Source organism: Neophocaena asiaeorientalis, unplaced genomic scaffold (assembly GCF_003031525.2).
Source record: "Neophocaena asiaeorientalis asiaeorientalis breed wild unplaced genomic scaffold, Neophocaena_asiaeorientalis_V1.1 scaffold71, whole genome shotgun sequence".
Classification (NCBI taxonomy): Eukaryota; Metazoa; Chordata; class Mammalia; order Artiodactyla; family Phocoenidae; genus Neophocaena; species Neophocaena asiaeorientalis.
In genome coordinates, this window is record NW_020175439.1 from 1,244,589 (window position 1) to 1,269,980 (window position 25,392).

Sequence of the window (25,392 nt, forward strand, 5' to 3'; positions counted from 1 at the left end):
TAAGTTCTTTCATATTCTTATACAAAACTGATAAACAAATATTTGGATCCTTGTAATATAGGACCTAATGTTTGGGTGCCTGACCTGCTCACAGCCCCTTTCTGAACAAATAGACCAGTAGCAGCCCTTAAGCATAGGTGGCCATGCTCAGGTTTATAGGATCTCAACACCATAACCACAGTTAATTAGACCCAAAGGTAACAAATGACCTGGCAAGCAGATGAGTGAGCCTATTGTGAGAGCTTTGGCCAAGAGTGGTGCCCAGGTGCCCCATAACTGGCCAATACCAACAAAGACTTCTCTTGGAGAGTTTGAATGAGACACTTGCTTTGAAAGGGTTATTTCACTGTTCTTGCCTGGAGCAGTAGCAATAAAGACAGTGACTAAGTCGTGGAGCACTAGAATGGGGAGCAATGAAAGTCTACTGTTGTCTGTATGAGGAAGTAAGTAGATTGCTAAAGTTCTGTTGTTTCCTTAATGACACCCCAGTTCGCCATGGCCTGGCTATATGGCTTTTGAGACGGTTTCCTTTTCTTCCAGTGACCTCCTCCTGTATATCCACAACAGAGACTCATTAATTGAAATAACATGAGACTGTTCCTTACAATCCTAAAAAGCCCAGATCAGTACTTCTCAAATTTTAACATGCATACAAATCTCCTGGGGATCTTGTTAAAATGCAGATTCTAATTCAGTAACTGTGGGGTGTGGCCTGTGAGTCTGCATTTTATAAGTTTCCAAGTAATACTGGTGCTGTTAATCCATGGCCATGGATTGCGCTTTGAGTAACAAGGGTTTAGAAAACACCTCCTCGATGGACTACATGCTAAATGATTGATTGATCTAAAGTTCCTACTAGGAAGTAACATCTATAAAGATTATTTTAGTCTTCAACAACAGGATTTTAGCACTGGAGAAATCATCTACTTCAATGCTGTCTTATCTGTTCAGGCATATGGTATATGAGAAACACCATAGGATGGGATTGTGTATAAACAACAGAAATTTATTTCTCACAGTTCTGGAGGCTGGAATTCTGGGATGAGGGTGCTAGCATGGTTGGGTTCTTGAGAAGCCCTCTTCTAGGTTAAAGGCTGCTGACTTATTGTATTCTTACATGGCAGAGAGCAGAGAGAGAAAGCAAGCTCTCTGGTGACTCTTACAAGGGCACTAATCCTTTTCAAGAGGGCTCCACCCTCATGGCCTCATGTAATCCTAATTACCTACCAAAGGCTCCACCTCCTTATACCATCACATTAGAGAGTGGGGTTTTAACATGAATTTTGGGAGGACACAAATGTTCAGTTCATAACAAATGTCTCAACCAATGCCAGAATCTTTTTCTACAGTATCCATGATGTGTGGTCTCATTCAGCCTCTGAGTGAATGCTTATTAGTGATGAAGAATACACTACCCTACAAGACTTTCTATTCTACTGGCAAACAACTCTGGTTATGAGGCCTCCCAAAGGCAGGGCCTAACTACAGTGAAGCCTACTCTAAATGTGCAAAAACTATGAATTAGAGGATTTTAAAATAATCATATTTACCACCTATTGATTGTCATGACAACTCTACAATATGGGTTTCTCCATTTGACAAGTAGAAATTGAGGCTCAGGGTAGGTAAGTTACTTACCCAAGTTTGCACAGCTATTAGGTGATGGAACCAGGAATAAAACCCAGATCGGAGTCTAAAGTGGGTGCTCTTTGCACAATACTATATTGTCTTTCAAAGTATAATTTTGTTTCTTTCAAATGCTTTAAATGTCTAATTACCAAAATAGTTTCTTAGCTGGGACCTCTGCACACAGAGGTCCTCTTTCTATTCATTTTATTTACTGCTGTTGGATGAATTTTCCTTAAAAATAAAAAATATATATAGTACTTCTCCAAAGTTCAAGGAGCCTTCGACGTTTTCTCACTGCCCTTCACTCCTTATTACTCCCTGCTACCCACTGTTAACACTGTATGGGACAGCCCAATCTCCTCTTCCCTTCCCTCCAAGTACAAATGATTCTTTTGTTTTCCAGTGCTTGCCAAATGTTACATATTCTTTAAGGCCCAGGTCAAATCTTTCAAATGTATTTTTTCCTTCCCCGTGAAGTTTTTCCTTATTTCTCAAGACATTTAGGAGCTTTCCCTTCTTGAATTCCTATAACATCTATTACATGTTTTAGCCCTTTCTGAATCACAAATTCTATCATATTGTTGTCTTGACTTTTAGATTTTTTCAGTCTCATTTCCTCCAACATCATTTAAACATTTTATAAACGGCTAACATATAGATTTATATGTAATGGATTTTCCTATCCAGCCCAATTTATACCTCTGAAATAGCATGTATTTTATTTTTATACATTTTATACTTGGCTGTAGACACAATGTCGGGACGGGATTGTTTTCTTAAACTTTGTACTTTTAACATGTCTAAGGGTTAAATTCTGATTTTGAAACACTTTAGAGAAAAATTAATTATTATACTGGTTATAAAGTTAAAGTATTACTCTAATTTAAAATTTTGTCAAAAACAATGGGGTTGGGGGTCATAAAAACCTGGCTTTTAACCCCAAAGTTACTGTTAATGAACCATGTAACCGTGAATGAATTTTTAAATCTCTCTAGAGGTTGATTTCCTAATTATTGAAAATGAAGGGCCTATGCCAAATACTGTAATCCTCTAAAATGTGATGATTCTATAGTATAATTTCATCTGAAACTTTAAAAATACTTTAAGTAGGTTGGGATTCCATTCTAGTTAATGTTAAGGATATCTTAGATACTTACAATTACCAAGCTGTGTTTGCATCATGCACATTTTGAGCTGAATTCTCATTAGCTATCCGCCCCCCAATAAACCTTTTCTGTTTCTAGTTTCTAGCTCCATATTATTGAATCAACTGCAAATGTTTATTTGTGTCACACTCAAAGTGATGAATGTTATTGGATAAAGGTCCGGAATTCACAACATCCTTCGAACTCCTGCTTGTTTTCACAATGTTTCCATAGCTAAATGCTGTTTTATACATTCTCATCACCCCAAAGTATTATTTCAAAATACATGTGGTGACTACATAGAATTACAAACATTCCTAATTTTTTCCAAATATTTGCAGAATTGAATTATGAAAGACTAGTTTTGAATGGGCAAGTTCCATTTAAAGTGGAGGAAATCAAAAGCACTGTTTCAAAAGTTTATCAAAGAGTACTTCCTTATTCAAGAGAGGTATTGTGAGAGATGATACGTGCCCTCTATGACTTGACTGACAGCTGAGTCTTTTAGTCATTTTGTAGGTAACAAGTATTATCTGAAAGACACCAGAAGATTGGTATTATCAGGGCAGGATTTGTGGAGACCTCTGTCATTTGGGGAATGACAGATCAAAATATGGTACAGCTTTTCAACCAGGTCTAATAATTATTACACATAAACATTGGCATAGAGAAAATTTTGAATAATTAAAGCTAAGGCTCAGCTTTTGCTCAAGAAGGGCTACGGATTTTACACACTCTTTTCTGACCTCATCTGACATTAATTACACAATGTTTGAAGATAGGGAACAGCTGCTGAAAATTACATAACAAAGAATAGTGTGTGTGAATGTGTCTTGTTTGCTGCCAGTTGTCAATCTTCTGGGGAAGAAGAACATCCAGAAATCATCTCTCCCTCCCCAAATAGATTATTAAACATGCTTAGTTAGGGACAGTGGTGAAATGGAAAGAAATTTTTCTTGACTATTCATTTTATTCATTCAGTGTGACTCCTATAAAAGGTTGACTTCTTTTTTAATTGAAGAATAGTTGACTTACAATATTATATTAGTTTTAGGTGTACGACCTGTAGAGTGATTCAGTATTCATAGATTATACTCCATTTAAAGTAATTACAAAATAACGGCTATATTTCTCTGTGCTGTACAGTATCTCCTTGTTGCTTATTTATTTTATACATAGTATTTTGTGTCTCTTAATCCCATACCCCTCTCTCATCCCTCCCCCTTCCCTCTCCCCATTGGTAACTACCAGTTTGTTCTCTTTATCTGTGAGTCTGTTTCTGTTTTGTTATATACATTCATTTTATTTTTAAATTCCATATATAAGTGATAACATACAATATTTGTCTTTGACTTATTTCACTAAGCATAATACTCTCTAGGTCTATCCATGTAGTTGCTAATGGCAGAATTTAATTCTTTTTCATGGCTGAGTAATATTCCATTCATCTGACAATGGGCATTTATGGCTATTGTAAATAATGCTGCTATGAAGATTGGGGTGCATGTATTGAATTAATATTATAAAAAATATTTTTTCTCATAATAATTTGAAAGCAAGTAATTTGAATAAACAGGATTTACATAGGCATCTACACTTATCATAAAATATTGAAGAGCTAATCCATATATTAATAACAGCACCATTTTCTGTGGGTGAAGAGAAAGGGAGAACTTTCCCTGTATGAATTTTGTCACAAAGTTCTTTGATAACTGAAGCTGGAAAACACATTTAAAGCTTTTCTACTAAACTTATGACCAGGAAGAAATAAATTAAGTGAGTTCCATAGTCCTTTTCATATTGCCCTGACTGGACTGTACTTGTTTTCCGTTTATAACTACTTCATGCATCTTGGTGTATAGTATATTTGATTTATTATATTGTTTGCATTTGTTGAGAAATACTCAGATTTTATAAGCTTGTTTTAATTCAATTTAATTAAATTAATGTATATGCTGTTGTTTTTGGTTCTGCTATTTCCCTTCAGGACAGCTATGTTGAAAAATGAATAGTCACTTCCCAATGATGCCACGATGAAATGTTCAGCTTTGGATGTTTTTAAGTAAAAAACGAAAATAACAATTACTACTGAATTTCTGATATCTCTATAAAAACACTGGGGAAAAAAACAAAACCATATTAGCACTCTAAATTAATAGAGAGCACTTTTGAAAATTATAACCTACAGCTTTCTGAATTGTGAATACTAGCTTCTTTTAAAGTTACATTAATATTAGTAAAAGAAAATTTTGACCATGATTAAAATTGTGAGTTTTAAATGACTTATTTAAAATAAAATGTAACAAAAAGTGGAAAAAATCTAGCAAAAAGAGATGATGTGGTAAAAATTTAAAGTGCCATACGTAAAGAAATTGGCAAGAGGCAATTCAGTTGGTCAGGCCTAAGCTTCAGATTTTGGGATATGGACGGATTCAAAAGAATTATGCAACCATCTTTTGACACCAAATTCCTCGAACATATTGTTGATAGTAATTGCCTTCCACTCATTGCCTTATAACATGGCTTCTAATTCTTCTACTTTACTATAAATATCCTTCCTGAGGCCAGTGGCTTCTTTCTTGCCAAATCCAGAGAACTTTTCCCAGTCTGCTTATTGCTCATTCTTTCCATTGTATTTTAGATGGGTAACTTCATATGTGTTTCATTTTTTTTTAGCATTATAAATATTACAAAAGTAATATGTGCTCTTTATCGTAAATTAGAACATACAGATTTAAAAAAATCATATATGATAACAAAGGCTGATATTTTAGTGGAATCTTTCCTCGCTTTAAATATGTTTATATACTTTGCACATTTGTATCCTGAGTTAGGTCACTTGGGGTCAAAGGTAGGAATCATTCTTACATTAATACTCAGATGTGGCTGGCTTTTGCTCCACCTACTTAAAGAGGACATTACGCACTTTTGCAGTGTCCTTCAGTTATTACTAGGAGTCCCTAGAGGTGTCTGTCCTGTAGTTACAAACAAATCTTACCTTAAAGGTACTGCTACTGCTCTGTGAGATATCCACTTCTCTCCCATCGGGCATTGTAAACTCTGCTGAACACCAGCACTGGCTTTTTAGAGTCCTTGAATTGGCAAAGCAGGACTTATGTCCAAAAGTAAAAAGATGGGGAAAAGATAGACCAGGCAAATGACCAATGAAAAGAATGCCGTTAGTTATGTTTATAGCATATAAAATTGACCAACTAAAAAGCATTATTGGAGATAGACAGATTATTACATAATAATAAAAGGTTAATTTCACCAGGATTTAAACATTATTTGCTTCTACCACATTTCAGTTCTAACATGTCCTTTTTTTCCTTCACATTTTAATATATCTGAAGTCAGAAGGCATCTTATAGTTACAGTGAGATAAGTGGCAGAAACAATGTGATCATCACTGCTTGAATATTCACTCCAAAACTTACAAAATGGAGTCAGAAGCATGGAAGAAAATCTGGAGAAAATAGTAGTGCACTCAATAAAAGTTGCACAACTAAACTTGATGATACAGAAGAAAGTATTATATGGAGAAGGATGGATATCCTTGAGTCAGTTGAAAAGCGATTCAAACAAGTCAGACTGAGTATAGGAAGTTTTAGGAATGTCTTAACCAATCTGTTTTTCTCCAGCTTTATTGAGGAATAACTTACACACAGTAAAGTTCACCCATTTCAAGTGTATAGCTTAATGAGCTTTGACACCTATATGCACTCAGGTATCCACCACCACAGTCAAGGTATAGAACATTTCCAACAACTAAAAATTCCTCGTGGCCCTTTCCAGTCAAGGCCTTCCTCCCTCCTCCAGTTCCAGGTGACCATCGATCTGCTTTCAGTCACTGTGGTTTGCCTTTTCCAGAATTTAGTATTAGTGGAATCGTATAGTATATGGCCTTTTGTCTTTGATATATGTTTTCATTTGTCTTGGGTAATTACAAACTAAATTGCTGTGTTGTATGGTAACCATATATCTAACTTTATAAAACACTGCCAAATTGTTTTTTATGTGGTATGGAGTGTGGATCAAGATTAACTTTTTCTCATATGGATTTATAATTGTTCTAGCAATATTTGTTTAAAAGCCTATTCTCTGGCTCCATTGAATACCTTTACACCTTTATTAAAATGTGTGGGTCTACTTCTAGACCCTGTTCTCTTCCATTGACCCACGTGTCTACATTTTTTGTCAGTACTACACTGTCTTCATTACTGTACTTTTAAAATTAGGTATTGTGAGTCCTCCAACATTGCTCTTTTTTCTCAAAATTGTTTTATCTAGCCTAATTCCTTTGTCATTCCACATAAATTTTAGAATCAGCTTGTTGATTTCCACAAAAATCTTGCTGGGATGTTGAATGGAGGGAACTGACATCTTCACAATATTGAGTCTCCTAAACCAGGAACATGGAATATCTTTCCATTTATTTGCTCTTCTTTGAAATCTTTCATCAATGCTTTGCAGTTTTCAGCATATAGATTTTGCACATGTTTTGGTAGATTTTTACCTAAGTGCTTCATGTTCTTTTGGTCCTATTGTAAATAGCGCTGCATTTAAAAATTTAACTTCCAGTTGTTCATTGCTAGTATATAGAATTACAATTAGTTTTTGTATATTGACCTTGTATCTTACAACTTTGCCAAACTCAGTAAGTAGCTCCATAGATTTTCGGGGGTGGATTTTTCAGAATTTTCGAAATAGACAATCATGTCATTTGTGAATAGAAACAGTTTTACTTCCTCTTTTCCAAGGTTGCTTGATTGATTAACTTACCTTATTGCACAGGATAGAACCATCATTCATAATGTCCAGTATGATTATGAATAGGAGTAGTGAGAGTAGAAATTCCTGTTTTGTTCCTCATATGAGGGAACAGCATTTGGTTTTTTATCATTAAATATGAAGTTAGATATAGTTTTTTTGAGATGCTTTTTATCAGGGTGAAGAGGTTTCCTTCTACTCCCAGTTTGATGAGAATACAATTTTTAGTCTTACTTTTTTCTTTGAAAAACACCACATGGTAGGCATTATTATTGATAGGAATTTTAGAGAAATTATTTATTTAGACCTACATGCACATTTACCATTTTATTTGATTACCATTCTTCTGGCCTCTCAAAATGTTCCTCTGGTATTATTTTCTTTCTTCCTGAATTACATCATTTTGAAGTTCCTTTAGTATGAGTATGTGGGTGGTAACTCTCTTAGGTTTTATTTATCTGAAGATATCTTTATTTCTCCCTCTCTCTTGCAATATAATATTAGAGACTGAGTACACAGATCTAGACTGAAATTATTTTCTTTGATCACTTTGAGGGTATAATAAAAACCCCTCATAATAAGATTCATGAAGATGAAAAATTTCAATTGTGTAAAAAGAAGGGTAGGCTTATTGTGAAAATTAAAGAAATGAGTCATCTGAGTCTGTCTAGCTGATTGGCTAGAAGTTCTAGTGGTCTGGCTCTATAATTAAAATCTTTGCTCATCCTGGTTGTGGTTTAGCACCACTTGGTGGTGGCTGTCTGCTTCAAAATAAACATCAGTGGTGCCAATTCTGGATCCTGTCTCACTGGCTGGAACTTCCAGGTCAGTGGCAGCATTAATAGTAACCTCCTGTTTAGCTGGGGCCCATTTAGTCAGTCTAATCAAAGGAGATTTACCTAGAAGAATAATGGCAATAAAGGGCCCCTGCCTCCCTGTTTCCTGGGATAGTGTGCTTACTTTTTTCTCATCCAGCCTTACCCTTTCCTCCATATCCTGTACCCCACCCACATTCCTATCGCAGAAGATAAAAGTTTATCCCAACCAATTTGGGGCTAGGCAAAAGGCAGCCCAATCATTAATGATTAATTGGTGATTAATCACCAATCATATTTGACCCAAATTCTCATTTATAATGGGGCTTATTATCCTAGGATTTCACTCATTATTTTAGTGTCTTCTAGCTTCCAGTACTGCTATGAAAACATCTGCTTTCAGTCTCATTGCTTCTTTCTAGGTTGTCTGTCTTTTTTCTCTTTGGCTGCTTTAAAGATCTTTTCTTTTTCTTTGGTGTTTTGGATTTTATGACAGGCAAATAGATTTTAAAATTTATCCTCTTTGTGACACTCTGTGCTTCTTGAATCTGTGCATTCATTTCTTTCCTAAATCCTAGAAGATTCTAAGTAATTAACTTTTGTAATATTGCTTCTCAATTCTAAAAATCTGTCCTTGGAATCTGCTTATTTATATGTCAGACCTTCTCAGTCTAACTTCTGCAATTGTTTAACATTTCTTCTGTATTTCCCATGTCCTTATCATTCTCTGTTCATTCTGGATAATTTTCTTAGATATTTTATGCTTTACAAATCATCTGTGTCTAATCTGCAATTCAACCCATCCACTGACTGTTTTCATTTCAACAAATGTGTATTTGATGTCTGAAAGCTTAATTTGAATATTTGTCACATTTGCTTGGTCATTCCTGATTGTCTCGTTGCTTGCTCATCATTATGATTCTATCCCTTATTTCTTTAAATATTTTCTAAATAGATATTCTACATTTCACAGCTGATACAATTTTAATATCTCTCTTGGGAGTTCTAAATATTTATTATTTCTTCCCATTTTTCACTAATGGTGATTTGTTTCCTTTATGCTTGGTGGGTTTTTTGTTTTGTTTTGTTTTTTGCGGTACGCGGACCTCTCACTGTTGTGGCCTCTCCCGCTGCGGAGCGCAGGCTCCGGACGCGCAGGCTCAGCGGCCATGGCTCACGAGCCCAGCCGCTCCGCGGCACGTGGGCTCCTCCCGGATCTGGGCACGAACCCGTGTTCCCTGCATCGGCAGGCGGACTCTCAACCACTGCGCCACCAGGGAAGCCCTGCTTGGTGGTTTTTGATGGTGAACTCACATTTTCTTGATCTTAATCCCGGAATCTGATGGGCTTAATTACAGATGTTTTTCCCTGAAGAGGATTTATGTTTGATTCTGCTGGTAGCCTGGGGGCACTGCCAGTCTGGAACTACTTTAGCCTTTTTCATTTAGTTTAGTAGCTTAGAGCAAGGGTCTCAAGTTCAGCTCCTTCATATTACTGTTGACTTAAACACAGACTGAGCACAGTTCTTTTATGGGCATTTTCTCAGATTAGTTCTTTATTATTAATTGCCTATTCACAGAATCAGTTTTGTTTATTTGAGGGAGCAAAGAGCTGGAGGGGGAGATGTCAGCAGGATACATAGAAATTTTCTCTGCGTCCTTCGAGTTTTTAGCAATGCATATATATTTGTCCATTTGATGGTTTGTTTGTTTTAATAGAATGTGGTTGATTTGCAGTACAAGGATGCCCCAGATGATTTAGCTTACAATTCTTTTGGAGAAGTCTCTTTCAGCTTATTTTTTTTTAAAAAATAGACTTTATTTTTTAGAACAGAATTAAATTTACAAAAAAATTGAGAATAAAGTACAGAGTTCCCATATATCCTGCACCCAATTTCCCTTATTATTAACATCTTACATTAGTATAGTACATTTGTTAGAATTAATGAACCATTATTGAAACACTGTCATTAACTAAGTCCATAGTTTATTCATATTTCTTTGGTTTTTAAACCTAATGTCTTTTTCCGCTCCTGGATTCGGTCCAGGATACCACTTTACATTAACTTGTCATGTTTCCTTAGGCTCCTCTTGGTTGTGACAGTTTCTCAAACTTGCCTTGCCTTGCCTGACCTTGATAGTTTTCAGGAGTACTGATCAGGTATTTTGTAGGCTGCTCCTCTATTGGAATTTTTTTACTGTAGAAAAATATACATAACATAAAATTTACCATTGTAACTATTTTTAAGTTTACAATCTGGTGGCATTAAATGTATTCATAACATTGTTCAGTGATCACAATCGTCCATTTCCAGAACTTTTTGATCATCCCAAACAGAAACTCTGTACCCATTAAAAAAAATAACACGTCAGTCCCCTCTCTCTCCATCTCCTGGTAACCTCTATTCTATTTTCTGTCTGTGAATTTGTCTAGTCTAGATACCTCATATAAGTAGAATCATACAATATTTGTTCTTTTGTGTCTGGCTTATTTCACTTAGCATGTTTTCAAGGTTCATCCATCTTACAATGTGTATCCAAATTTCATTGTCTGTATATACTACATTTTGTTTTATCAATCTTGCTTATAAGTTCCAGAAGATTTTTGTTGATTCCTTGGGATTTCTCCATAGACACTCACGTCATCTGCAAACGAAGGTATTTTATTTCTTCATTTCCAATCTGTATACCTTTTATTTCCTTTTCTTGCCTTATTATTAGCTAGGACTTTAGGTGTGAGAGTAAATAAGAATGATGAGAGAGGATATCCTTGTCTTGTTCCTGATCTTTGGAGGAAAGCATTCAGTTTCTCACTATTAACTATGATGCTGGATGTAGGTATTTTGTAGATGCTCTTTATCAAGTTGAGGAAGTTCCCCTCTATTGCTAGTTTGCTGAGAATTTTTACCAGGAATGTTGTTGGATTATCTCAAAAGCTTTTGCTGCATCAATTTGTATGCTTGTATGATTTTTCTTCTTTATCCTCTTTATGTACTAAATTATACTGAGTGATTTTAGAATGTTGAACTGTCCTTATTCACCTAGAATAAATCCCACTTGGTTGTGTTGTATAATTCTTTTTGTACATTATTGGATTCAATCTGCTAATATTTGTTAAAGACTTTTACATCTATGTTCATGAGAGATATCAGTCCATAGTTTTTCTTCTTATAATGTCCTTAACTGCTTTTGGTATTAGGGTAATGCTGGACTCATAGAATAACTTAGGAAGTGTTCCCTTTATTTACGTTTTTTAGAAGAGATTGTGGAGAATTGGTATCATTTCATCCTTGAATGTTAGTTGAATTTATCAGTAAAACCATCTGGGCCTGGTGCTTTCATTTCTGGAAAGTTATTGATTCAGTCCTTGATACTCAGATTATCTATTTCTCCTTGAGTGAATTTTGATAGTTTGCATCTTTCAAGGAATTGGTTCATTTCATCTAATTTATCAAATTTCTGGGTATACAGTTGCTGACAGTATTCCTTTATTTTTCTTTTAGTATTCATGGGATAATTAAAGATGATTCCTATTCCATTTCTGATAATGATATTGTATTGTTTATTTAAACATTTTTTTCTGTATATTATTATGTTTTTACATCTTAAAAAAGCTTTCTGGCTGGGGAGGGACTCCTTGGCATAGCCAATTCTTGGAGATAGCAAAGGGCTCAGCCAGGTGTGTACCTTAAATATACCAACTGACCAATGCAGAGTCATACCTCCTCTATCTGGCCTGTATACCTCAGGAGGGAATATTCCTCTGTTTTAATCATCCCAGGGCCAGATACCAAGCAACTAGGAACAGACCCTAAAGCTTAAGGGCTGCTGAAATGATTCAAACTAGCCAATCCTAAACTGTTCACTCTGCCTTGCTTTTTCTATAGAGTAGTCTAGGTTTTCCCTTCACTCATGTTTTCTGCCTCCTAACTACTCTGAGGCTTTTCCATATATCTCTGCATGCCATGCTGTGCCTCCCAATTCTAGGACCTATGCGTATAATGAACTTTGTTTTCATGAGCCTCTTCTATACCTTCTCTTGTGGTTGCACCTGACTGACCTGACTGACCATCCCATAAAAGAACAGAACAGGTAATTTTGTGCCTTTCCTTTTTTTCTTGGTTAGTGTGGCTAGAGGTTTATTGATTTTATTGATCCTTTCAAAGAACCAGATTTTGGTTTCTGTGATTTTCTCTGTTGTTTTCAATTCCATTGATTTGTTCTAATTTTTATTATTTCTTTTCTTTTGCTCTCCTTACGCTTAAATTGCTCTTCTTTCTCTCATTGCCCAAGGTGGAACCTTAGATTGTTGATTTTAGATTTACCTTCTTTTCTAACATATGCATTTAATGCTAAAATTCTAAGTGATGCTTTCATTGTATCCTACAGGTTTTGATAAATTGTATTTTCATTTTCATTGAGTTCAAAATACTTTCAAATTTCTCTTTAGACTTCTTTGACCCATGTATTATTTTAAAATGTGTATTTAATCTCCAAATATTTTGGGATTCTACAGCTATTTTTCTGTTATTTATTTCTAGTTTAATTCCATCATGGCCTCAGAGAAGATAGTTTATATAATTTCTGTTACAGGTTGAATTGTGGTCCCCCAAAAGACATGCTGAAGTCCTAACCCATCACATACACACCCCTCCCCTTAACATGCGAATATGACCTTATTTGGAAATTGGGTCTTTAAAGATGTAATCAAGTTAGCATGAAGTCATTAGGGTGGGTCCTAATCCAGTATGACTGGAAGAAATGTGATGTGAAGACAAACACACATAGGGAGAATGCTGTGTGATTACAGAGGCAGAGAGTGGAATGATGCAGCTACAAGCCAAGGAATGCCAAGGTGTGACAGCCACCACCAGAAGCTAGGAAGATGCAAGGAAGGAGTCTCCCCTACAGGTTTCAAAGGGGGCATGGCCCTGCCAACACCCTGATTTTGGACTTCCAGTCTCCAGACTGTGAAACAATAAATTTCTTTTGTTTTAAGCCACCCAGTTTGTGGTACTTTCTTACAGCAATTCTAGGGAATGAATATGATTTCTATACTTTTAAATTTATTAATGTGCATTTCGTGGCCTGGATAGTCTCTCTTGGTAAATGTTCTGTGTGACCTTGAGAAGGATGTGTATTCTGCTGTTGTTGGATGGAGTATTCTCTAAATGTCAATTAGATCAGATTGATAATGCTGTTTAGGGCAATTATATCCTTACTGATTTTTCTGCCTGCCTGAACTATCAACTACTGAAAATGGGGTGTTGATGTTTCCCAATGTATTTGTGCATTTTTCTATATCTCTTTGCACTCCTATTAGTTTTTGCCTCATGCATTATGACGCTCAACTTTTTGGTTCATACACATTAAGGACCGTTATATCTCCTTGGAGAGTTGACCTCTTTATCATTATGTAGTGCTCTTCCTTATCCCTGACAGTTTTTCTGGTTCTGAAATCACTTTGTTTGAAATTAATGTAGCTACTCCAGCTTTCTTTTGATTAGTGTTAGTATGGCATAACTTTTCCCATCTTTTGACTTTTTAATTTTAATAATTTATTTTTAATGTTTTAACAACTTGAGTGATGTATTTCACATACCCACCATTCACCCATATAAAGTGTACTATTTTTTTTTTTTTAATATTTATTTATTTTTGCTGTGTTGGGTCTTCGTTTCTGTGCGAGGGCTTTCTCTAGTTGCGGCGAGCAGGGGCCACTCTTCATCGCGGTGCGCAGGCCTCTCACTGTCACGGCCTCTCGTTGAGGAGCACAGGCTCCAGACGCGCAGGCTCAGTAGTTGTGGCTCACGGGCCCATTTGCTCCGTGGCATGTGGGATCCTCCCAGACCAGGGCTCGAACCCGTGTCCCCTGCATTGGCAGGCGGATTCTCAACCACTGTGCCACCAGGGAAGCCCTACAGTGTACTATTAATTGGTTTTAGTATAGTCACAGAGTTGTGCAACCATCAGCACAATAAATTTTAGAACATTTTTATTACCCCTCCCCCACCAAAAAAATCTTGCAACCCTTTAGTCAACCCCCCATCATCTGCCAGGGCTAGGCAACCACTGAACTACTATCTGTCTCTATAGATTTGCCTATTCTGGACATTTCATATAATATGTGGTCCTATTAGAATGGAATCATATGATATGTTTTTTTGTGAATTGCTTCTTTCATATAGCATATTTTCAAGGTTCATCCATATTGTGGTATGCATCAGTACTTCATTCCTTTCTGGTGCTGAATAATATTCCGTTGTACCAATATACTACTTTTTATTTACCTATTAATCAGTTTATTATCATTTGAGTCATTTCCACTTTTTGTCTTTTCTTCAGTAAACATTTGTGTACAACTTTTTGTGAGGGTATGTTTTCATTTCTCTTGGGTATATAGCTAGGAGTGGGTTGCTGGATCATGTGGTAACTTTATGTGTGAACTTTTGAGAAACTGCCAGACTGTTTTCCACAGTGGCTGCACAATTTTGTATTCCTACCAAGAGTGTTTGAAGATTTGAATTTCTCCACATTTTCTCCAACACTTGTTATTGTCCATCTTTTTTTATTATAGTTATCTTAGCTGGTGTGAAGTGCTATCTCATTATGGTTTGAATTGCACTTCCCTGAAGACTAATGATTTTGAACACCTTTTCATGTCCTTTTTGGCTATATCTTCTTTGAAGGAATGCCTATGCAGGATACTTGCCCTTTTAAAAATAGCTCTTTTATATATTCTAGACAGGTCTCTTATTAAATAAAAGATTTGCAAAATTTACATCCCTTTCTGTGGTTTGTCTTTTCTCTTTATTTATGGTATCCTTTAAAATGAAATGTTTTTAATTTTGATGATGTCTAGTTTATTGATTTTTCTTTCTTTGCTTGTGTTTCTGGTGTCATTTCTAAGAAATCATCATCTAACTCATGAATATTTATACCTGTTTTCTTTAAAGAGCTTTATGGTTTTAGCTCTTGAGGTTAGGCCTTTGATCCATGCTGAGTTGATTTTTGTACATGGTGTGAGATAAGGGTCCAACTTCATTCGTTTACATGTGGACATCCACTTAACCCAGTACCACTTGTTGAAAAGACTATTCTTTTCCCCATTGAATGGTCTTACTTACCTTCGTTGAAGATCAGTTGACCTTAAATGTGAAGTTTATTTCTTGGATTCCCAAGTTAATTCCAAAAAAAAACTGGAATTTTTGACTGTTTACTGTGTTCCAGGCACAATCCTAAGCACAAATGCACTTATCCCTCATAGTAACTCTGTGAGATGGGCACTATTCTTACCCCCACTTCACGGATGAAGTAGCGGAGATAATGATTTGCCCAAGCTAATAAGTGGCAGACCCAGGACATGAATTTAGACGACTGCCTTGAGAGCCTGAGCTTTTTACCATGCTATAAATAAACGTGCGAAGTCAGAACTTGGAATCCCACTAAATAGTTCATTTTAAACAAAACAGTTGGAGGTCAAATTGGCCACTTAGTTTGGAAAAACCACAACAGAGGAGGAGCTTTACTAGCTTGCTTCCTACTGAGTATTAGAAATGGACCTGGCTTCCTTGGTTGAAACCCCTCCATCGCCAACTTAAGAATTTATAAATCAACGCACTACTTCGGCTTCTTCTGTTCTTGCAGCAGGACAGACGTTAGCCTTACCGGCGAGGAGCGGAAAGGCCACAGGGCCCACTCCCCAGTTCTCAGCCCCGCCGCAGCCTCGCGCTATTTTCTGCCAACAGTAGGGGCGTGGACAGAATCGCCCCCCGGGCTGGAGGCCGCCCGTGTTGTCGTAACTCTCGCGGGAAGTTGCGTCGTTGCCTCGGTAACGGCGTCGCGGCCGCGAAAGATGGCGGGGCGAAGTTTTAAGGTTAGTTCAACTCTACACTGCTGGGTAGCAGCTAGGTTTCGGGCGGTCCTGCGGACACCGGAATTCATTTAACTTTGGGTCTGAAAGTGTCTCTTTTACAGAGACGGGGCGTTTCCGGGACTCCGCTTCCACCACGCGTTCAGCAACCTGCCACACCTCGTCGGGACCTCCTCGCCAAGGAGGAAGAATATAAGTAAGAAATTTGGCGGTTCAGCTTTTCCTTTTTTCTTTCACTTAAATGAGGCTGGTTACAAATACTTTTCCTGGTGACTGACTGGATCTTTGGGACTATTCACTGTCCAGCAGTTTATCATCCCGTTCGCTTGCCCTTCTTTTTAACTTGAGCTGCGGCCTTGTAGCTGTTGAAAGTGGGCGAAAATTTAACCCAAGTGAGTAAACCTGTTCGTCAGCGAGATGATACCGCTAGAAGTAGTTTGGATAGCAGGAATTGCCACGAATAGTTCAGTTTCTAGTTAAAGGAATTCCACTTAATTTCAGGTTCCTAGAGTTTACGTATGTAAATTTCTTTTAGGTTTGGTTTCTAAACTGAAAGCATGTTTCTCAGGGCATTTGGAATTACCGTTCTCATCCACATTTGGTGGTGCTGGGAGGATTTCCCTTCCTTATCTGCTGCCAGTGTAATTAGAGCTATCCTGACAACACGTGCTTTCATTCTTGGACCACTCCACTCTTCATCCCCCGGTTTTCATGCAGATGTCAGAGTAATCTTTTAATTTGATCTTGTCACTCCCTTGTCTAAAACTTTGCAGTGGTTTCCAGTTGCACTTCAGAAGTTCTGTCACACTGGCTCCTACCTCTTGTATGATCTTGACCTCTCTCCTTTTTGCCTACCAGAGTGGCCTTTCTTGACTATGATAAGTAGGCTCCTCATTACTCTTTTTTAATTGTGTGATTAAATTTTCGTTGCAATTAGCATAACTTGTTACAGTAAATTCATTTGTTAGTTTACATTTTGTCTGTTTCCTCCACTGGACTGTTAGTTCCACAAGGTCAGAGACCATGTGTTTTATTTGCCCTCGTATATACCCTTACAAAAAAAATTATATTTTAAAAATTCACCCGTTTAATTTAAAGTAATTTAATTTAAAACTTGGGAAACATTTTGGCAGTTCCTCAAATGGTTTAACATAGAGTTACCAAATGATCTGTACTTAAAATTAAAGCATGTTTAGAGTTAAAACTGAAGTGTACTTTCTTTAGATAAACTAGACATGTGTCAACTTGCATGTAGAAACATAATGATCTTCCACTGCTTGATGAAATGGGCCTGTTATTCAAGTATGAATGTACTTAATCAGTGGATCTGTTGTTCATATACAGCTCTGAATCAGCTGTTTTCAACCCAAAACACTTGTTTTCTTTACCATGCACCAGACAGCACTAAATACATGCACTGACTAGGTTAATTCATTTGGTTATTTAAAGATCTATTTGCATCTGGCCCTTCATTAAGGATATGCTCCTGATCAAAGTCAGGCATCTGTAGTAACTATTCTATTTTAGCAAAAGTTTTGTGGTAAAGGCTCCCACTTGTTACTTGTTCTGTTATATGCACTCCGAGGTGTGCAAATCTGAGGCGTTTGAACAGAGTAGCTCCCAGGCACTGCTTGAAATTTGTGATCACTCAGCACTATGCATAAGGGTGAAATGTCTGGCCATCCTTATAGGCAAGACTATGAGTTCATAACAGAGTATTTTGCCACATGTTGTCTTGGTGGTAAGCATATGGGGATGTTGTTTTAATCAACTGAACACAGCACTTTCCAGGGATCCCAATGCAGAATCTTTTACAATCAGCTCCTGTCAAATAGTTGGAGGAAATAATCACTATATGAGACAGTAAACCAAGGAATATGCTGATCACTCAAGTCAATAGATATTCCAAGTCTTGTGCGTATATCATAAAACTAGAGAGCTAAACAATAAGATTACTTGACATCTGGTTTAATTGATCTTCATAACTGGAAGGGCAAGCCTTCCCCCAAACTTCTTGCCCATAAATGCGAATTACATTGGATTTATAGATTAATTTGCAGAGAACTGACATCTTTATGCTGTTGAATCTGCCCTTTTACGAATGTGATATATCTCTATTTACATGTGGGTGTTTTGGGTATTCATTAATAATATTTTATCATATTACTACATAAGAGTCTTGCATGTACAATTTTTTTCAAGGTACCTTATAGTTTTTTCTTGCTATAATGAATGGCTCTTTTTCTACTACATTTTCTAATTGGTTATAAGTATAGAAACATTACTGATTTTTGTATGTTGATCCTAGACCTATATTTATATAGATTGTCAGCTCTGCTGAACTCTCTTACTCTGCAGAGTCCGTTGAGTTTTTTATAAAGACAGTTATATCATATGCAAATTGTGATAGTTTTGTCCCTTTACAATTTCTTCTACATTCTTTTCCTTGATCTGGTTAGAACTTCCAGTGCAATATGAAATAGAAAAAGTAATGGTAAGCATTTTTATCTTAGTTACGATTTTCAGGAGCCCACTTTTAATAATTTATCACTACATTTGAGGTTTGCTGTAGCGTTTTGGTATTTTTTTAAATCAGGCTTAAGGACGCTGTTTCCCTTAATTATTTTTTCATCAAGGATAGCTGATATGCAGTATTATACCCTTAATTTGTATTTTGAATGAATGTTAAATTTTAACAAAGCTTTTTCCCCCCAAATTTATTTAGGCAATGGAATTTTTTTCACCCCCTCGTTTAATGTTTTAACATACTGAACTACAAAGGCAGATTTCTTGTTTTCTTTTAAAGTCCCCTGGATTAGATTGCTTTAATTTTATGGAAGTTTTTTTTCATCTATAAACAGAAATGAAATTGGTCTTGCACTTTTTTCTAGTTCTTTGCCTTTCTGATTTTGATGTGATTATTCTCCTAGCCACATAAAATAAGCTGAATAGTTTTCCTTTTTTGTTTTAGTCTGTTCTTGGAAGCTTCTTGTAATCAGAGATCATCTGCCCTTTGATTAAAATTGTGAAACTGAGTCTAGTGTGGGGTTTTTTTTTGCCTGTGAATGCAGTTTCTTTAATAATTTTTGCTTCCAGAATAAATTTTGGTTATTTTCTAGTTTTCTGGAAAAGTGTCCACTTCATGTATGTTTTAAAATGTATTAACATACATTTATTCTAATTATTCTCTTATGTTTTAAGTTTTGACCGTATCTGTAACCTTATACACACCTTCTTGGGAACTTTTCTGTCTTGCTGGAAAGTGTATATGTTTTATTGGTCTTTTCACAGAATTAGCTTTTGGTTTTATTGCTAATCTATGTGATTAAAATTTTTTTTTGATTAGTCTTATCTCTATTATTTCTCTCTCTTCTAATGGTGGATTTATTTCTTTTTTTTAGTTTCTTTTTTTAGTTTAGTTTTTCTTATTTTTTAATACATACATTTAATTTCTGTATATTTCTCTCCAACCACAGCTTATCGGTATTTCAGTATCTGTTTTGATATATGTATTTCTTTTGCGGTTATTTAGTTTTAAATATTTTATGATTTTTCATAGTGATTATTTTAGGAGTGTGTTTTTGTAGTTCCCAAGCATCCGTTTGTTTGCTTGTTTGTTTTATTTTTGTTATTTTATAATTTATTTTTAATTGTACTATGGTCAGAGAATGTATATAATATTGATTTTCAAAAATGTTTTGAAACTTAGTTGTGACCAGTTACGTGTTGAATTTTTGTAAATATTCTGTGTGTTCTTTGATAGAAAGTGTATTCACTATTTGTTGACTCATATCTTAGATCAAGCTAGTTAATATTGCTGTCCATAACATCAGTATCATCACCATTTTTTTTTCTAGTACCTGTATTGGTTTCTGTTAGAGATGTACTGAAATCGGCTATAATTATGATTTTAAAATTTCTCCTTATAATTGTGTCCAGTTTTGTTTGGGGGCTATATTGTTTGATTTATTTAAATCCTCTTGATGAATAATTCCTTTCATTATTATGTAGTGTCTGTTATATCTTATCTCATTCCTTTATTCTCAAACTTCTTATGTCATTTAACTTTATTAAGAGCATTTCTTTTATATTCTCTGGTAATTTCTGCCTTCTAATGAGTGAATTTATATTATTTTGTTTATTAATTTGAAGTTGTTTGGGCCATCTTATTTTTGTTTTCTATTTATGCCTTTTCTTTAGTTTTTTTTCTGTCTTTTGTTGGTTGAATGAGTTTTCATTATGTCTTTATTTTTCCTTTGCTGGTTTGGAAAGACCTTAGAATGCTTTAACTTGGTTTCCCTCATTTGTCAAGTTTCATAATACTTATTTCCCCTTTGCTTTGAATACCCTTACCTGTTATTTTCATATTCTGTACTAATTTAGATTTATCATCATGTTTTCTCATTTCTTTGCATTTTTTTTCGAGGTTCAATTTCCTCTTTTCTGAAGCATAGACCATTCATTACTTCTCTGTATGAAAATCAGAGTCTTAAATTCTCCAGTCTTACCCGAAAATTTTGTTACTTTGCACTTATTCTTCAAAGATAGTTTAGCTGAATATAGAACTTGAAATGGCTAGTCCCTGCCCCCCCACCTCCCGATGGTCCATTAAAGATACCATTTCATTGTCCATTGGAATCTAGAGATATTGATAAGGCATCTACTGCCAGCATTTAAGATAGTCATGCTGGTAGACTATTTTTCTCTCTTCTTTTTAAATATTTGCTTTGTAATTTAAAGAATATTCTCCTTGTCTTTGAAGTTCTGCAGTTTCACTATGATGTGTACAGGTGTGGATTTTTTTTCTTAATTCTGCTTGACCTCCCTATATTTATTCATTTCTGGAACATTCTCAGCATTATTTCTTTTTTAAAAAAGTATTGTTTTTTGTTTTATGTTTCTTATTATATTCTTCAAGTTTCAAATATTTGTCATTTTTCTTTTTGTTTTGTTGCAGTATACTTGATTTACAATATTACACCATTTTTGGGTATACAGCATAGTGATTCAAAACTTTTATAGATTATACTCCATTTAAAGTTATTATACAATAATGGCTATATTTCCTGTGCTGTACAATATATCCTTGTATCTTATTTATTTTATACATAGTAGTTTGTATCTCTTAATCCTTTAACCCTATTGTACTCCTCCCCCCTTCCCTCTCTCCATTGGTAACCACTTGTTTGTTCTCTACATATATGGGTCTGTTTCTGTTTTGTTATATTCATTATTTGCTTCATTTTTTAGATTCCACACATAAGTGATAACAGAGTATTTGTCTTTCTCTGACTTATTTCATTAAGCATAATACATTATATCTTTAAGTTTTTGAGAAACTGCCATACTGTTTTCCACAGTGGCTGCACCAATTTACGTTCCCACCAACAGTGCACAAGGGTTCCCTTTTCTCCTCATCCTTACCAACATTTGCTATTTGTGGTCTTTTTGATGATAGCCATTCTGACAGGTGTGAGGTGATATCTTACTGTAGTTTTGCTTTGCATTTCTCTGATGATTAACAGTGTTGAGCATTTCATGTGCCAGTTGGCCATCTATATTCTTCTTTGGGAAAATGTCTATTCAGGTCTTCTGCCCATTTTTTAACCAGGTTATTTGTTTTTTTGATATTGAGTAGTATGAGCTATTTATATAGTTTGGGCATTAAACCCTGGTTGGTCATATCATTTGCAAATATTTTCTCCCATTCAGTAGATTGTCTTTTCATTTTGTCAATGCTTTCTTATTTATTTATTTATTTGTGGTACGCGGGCCTCTCACTGTTGTGGCCTCTCCCATTGCGGAGCACAGGCTCCAGACGCGCAGGCTCAGCGGCCATGGCTCACGGGCCCAGCCACCCCGTGGCATGTGGGATCTTCCCGGACCGGGGCACGAACCCATGTCCCCTGCATCGGCAGACAGACTCTCAACCACTGCGCCACCACGGAAGCCCTGTCAATGCTTTCTTTTCTTTTCCTTTCCTTTCCTTTTAAATTTAATTAGGTCCTATTATTTATTTATTTAGTTAGTTTCCTCTGCCTTAGGAGACAGATCCAAAAAATACTGCTGTGGTTTATGTCAGAGTGTTCTGCCTCTGTTTTCTTCTGGAGTTTTATGCTTTATGGTCTTACATTTAAGTCTTTAATCCCTTTTGAGTTTATTTTTGAATATGGTGTGGAAAAAAGTTTTAATTTCATTCTTTTACATGTAGCAGTCCAGTCTTCCCAGCACCACTTATTGAAAGACTGTCTTTTCCTCATTTATATTTTTGCTTCCTTTGTCATAGATTAATTGCTCATATAAACGTGGGTTTGTTTCTGGGTTCACTATTCTGTTCCATTGATCTCTGTTTCTGCTTTTGTTCCAGTACCATACTGTTTTGGCTACTGTAGTTTTGTAGTATAATGATTATGGATCAATCCAAGAAAAATATATAACAATTGTAAATATATATGCACCCAACATAGGAGTATCTAAATACATAATGCAAATGACAACAGAAATGAAGGACAGTAACACAATAATAGTAGCGAACTTTAACACCCCACTTACATCAATGGACAGATCATTCAGACAGAAAAATCAATGAGGAAACACTGGCCTTAAATGACACGTTAGACCAAACAGAACACATAGTACTCTATTCAAAGGCAGCAGAATACACATTCTTTTCAAGATCACATGCTAGCCCAAAAAACAAGTCTCAGTAAATTTAAGTAAATTGAGATCATATCAAGCATCTTTTCCAACTACAGTACTATGAGATTAGAAATCACCTACAAGAAAAAAACTGCAAAAAACACAAACATGTGGAGGCTAAAAAATATGCTACTAAACCAGTGGATCACTGCAGAAATCAAGGAGGAAATCAGAAAATACCTGGAGACAAAAGAAAATGAAAACACAGCAATCCAAATTGTATGGGATGCAGCAAAAGCAGTTCTGAGACGGAACTTTATAGTGATACAAGCCTGCCTCAGGAAACAAAAAAAAATCTCAAGTAAAAAACCTAACCTTACACCTAAAGGAATTAGAAATAGAAGAACAAACAAAACCCAAAGTTAGTAGAAGGAAAGAAATAATCTGTGGATTGTTCCTCCTGGGCCCTTGTTTCTTTTTTTTTTTTCTACATCTTTATTGGAGTATAATTGCTTTACAATAGTGTGTCCATTTCGGCTTTATAACAAAGTCAATCAGTCATACATATGTTCCCATATCTCCTCCCTCTTGCGTCTCCCTCCCTCCCACCCTCCCTATCCCACCCATCCAGGTGGTCACAAAGAACCGAGCTGATCTCCCTGTGCTATGTGGCTGCTTCCCACTAGCTATCTATTTTACATTTGGTAGCGTATATCTGTCCATGCCACTCTCTCACTTTGTCCCAGCTTAACCTTCCCCTCCCCATATCCTCAAGTCCATTCTCTAGTAGGTCTGTGTCTTTATTCCCGTCTTACCCCTAGGTTGTTTATGACATTTTTTTTTCTTAGGTTCCATATATATGTGTTAGCATACGGTATTTGTCTTTCTCTTTCTGACTTACTTCACTCTGTATGACAGACTCTAGGTCCATCCAACTCACTACAAATAACTCAATTTTGTTTCTTTTTATGGCTGAGTAATATTCCATTGTATATATGTGCCACATCTTCTTTATCCATTCATCCGATGATGGACACTGAGGTTGTTTCCATCTCTGGGCTATTGTAAATAGAGCTGCAATGAGCATTTTGGTACATGACTTTTTTTGAATTATGGTTTTCTCAGGGTATATGCCCAGTAGTGGGATTGCTGGGTCATATGGTAGTTCTATTTGTAGATTTTTAAGGAACCTCCATACTGTTCTCCATAGTGGCTGTACCAATTCACATTCCCACCAGCAGTGCAAGAGTGTTCCCTTTTCTCCACACCCTCTCCAGCATTTATTGTTTCTAGATTTTTTGATGATGGCCATTCAGACCAGAAGGAAGGAAGGAAGGGGATAAAATAAAGTTATTAAAATGAAAAATGACTATTAAGAAAAAAAATTTTTTTTAAGAAAAACAAAACTGACAGAAGCCTAGGACAAATGGTGAAAGCAAAGCTATACAGACAAAATCTCACACAGAAGCATACACGCTCACAAAAAGAGGAAAAGGGGAAAAAATAATAAATCTTGTTTTCAAAGTCCACCTCCTCAATTTGGGATGATTCGTTGTCTATTCACATATTCCACAGTTGCAGGGTACATCAAGTTGATTGTGGAGCTTTAATCCGCTGCTTCTGAGGCTGCTGGGAGAGATTTCCCTTTCTCCTCTTTGTTCGCACAGCTCCCGGGGCTCAGCTTTGGATTTGGCCCCGCCTCTGCGTGTAGTTCGCCGGGGGGCATCTGTTCGCTCAGACGGGACGGGGGTTAAAGGAGCAGCTGCTTCAGGGGCTCTGGCTCACTCAGGATGGGGAGCGGGAGGGGTGCGGATGCTGGGCGACCCTGCGGCGGCAGAGGCCGGCATGACGTTGCACCAGCCTGATGCGCGCTGTGCGTTCTCTCGGGTAAGTTGTCCCTGGATCCCGGGACCCTGGCAGTGGCGGGCTGCACAGGCTCCCCGGAAGAGGGGTGTGGAGAGTGACCTGTGCTCACACACAGGCTTCTTTGTGGCGGCGGCAGCAGCCTTGGCGTCTTCATGCCTGTCTCTGGGATCCACGCTGTTAACCACGGCTCGTGCCCGTCTCTGGAGCTCCTTTAAGCAGCGCTCTTAATCCCCTCTCCTCGCTCACCAGGAAACAAAGAGGGAAGAAAAAGTCTCTTGCCTCTTTGGCAGGTCCAGACTTTTCCCCAGACTCCCTCCCGGCTAGCCGTGGCGCACTAGCCCCTTCAGGCTGTGTTCACGCCGCCAACCCCAGTGCTCTCCCTGCACTCCAACCGGAGCCCGGGCCTCAGCTTCCAGCCCCGCCTGCCCCAGCGGGTGAGCAGACAAGCCTCTCAGGCTGGTGAGTGCCGATCGGCACCAATCCTCTCTGCGGGAATCTCTCGGCTTTGCCCTCCGCACCCCTGTTGCTGTGCTCTTCTCTGCAGCCCCTAAGTTCCCCCTCCGCCACCTGCAGTCTCGCCCGCGAAGGGGCTTCCTAGTTTGTGGAAACCTTTACTTCACAGCTCTCTCCCACTGGTGCAGGTCCCATCCCTATTC

General features: G+C 36.9%; 1 protein-coding gene across 3 annotated transcripts in view; it reads left to right on the forward strand.

The window, feature by feature from the left end:
- The window catches only part of TEX9 (testis expressed 9), a 204,531-nt gene that overhangs the window by 111,709 nt on the left and 67,430 nt on the right, over positions 1-25,392 (forward strand). The window contains exons 1-2 of one of the 3 annotated variants that reach the window (XM_024767806.1): positions 16,186-16,234; positions 16,336-16,427. The exons of the other annotated variants lie outside the window; for them this stretch is intronic. Of the exons in view, the coding sequence (XP_024623574.1) occupies positions 16,214-16,234; positions 16,336-16,427 (113 nt within the window). The 5' untranslated portion in view covers positions 16,186-16,213. Of the gene's footprint in view, positions 1-16,185; positions 16,235-16,335; positions 16,428-25,392 lie in introns of those variants that run through there. 3 annotated transcript variants of the gene reach the window in all.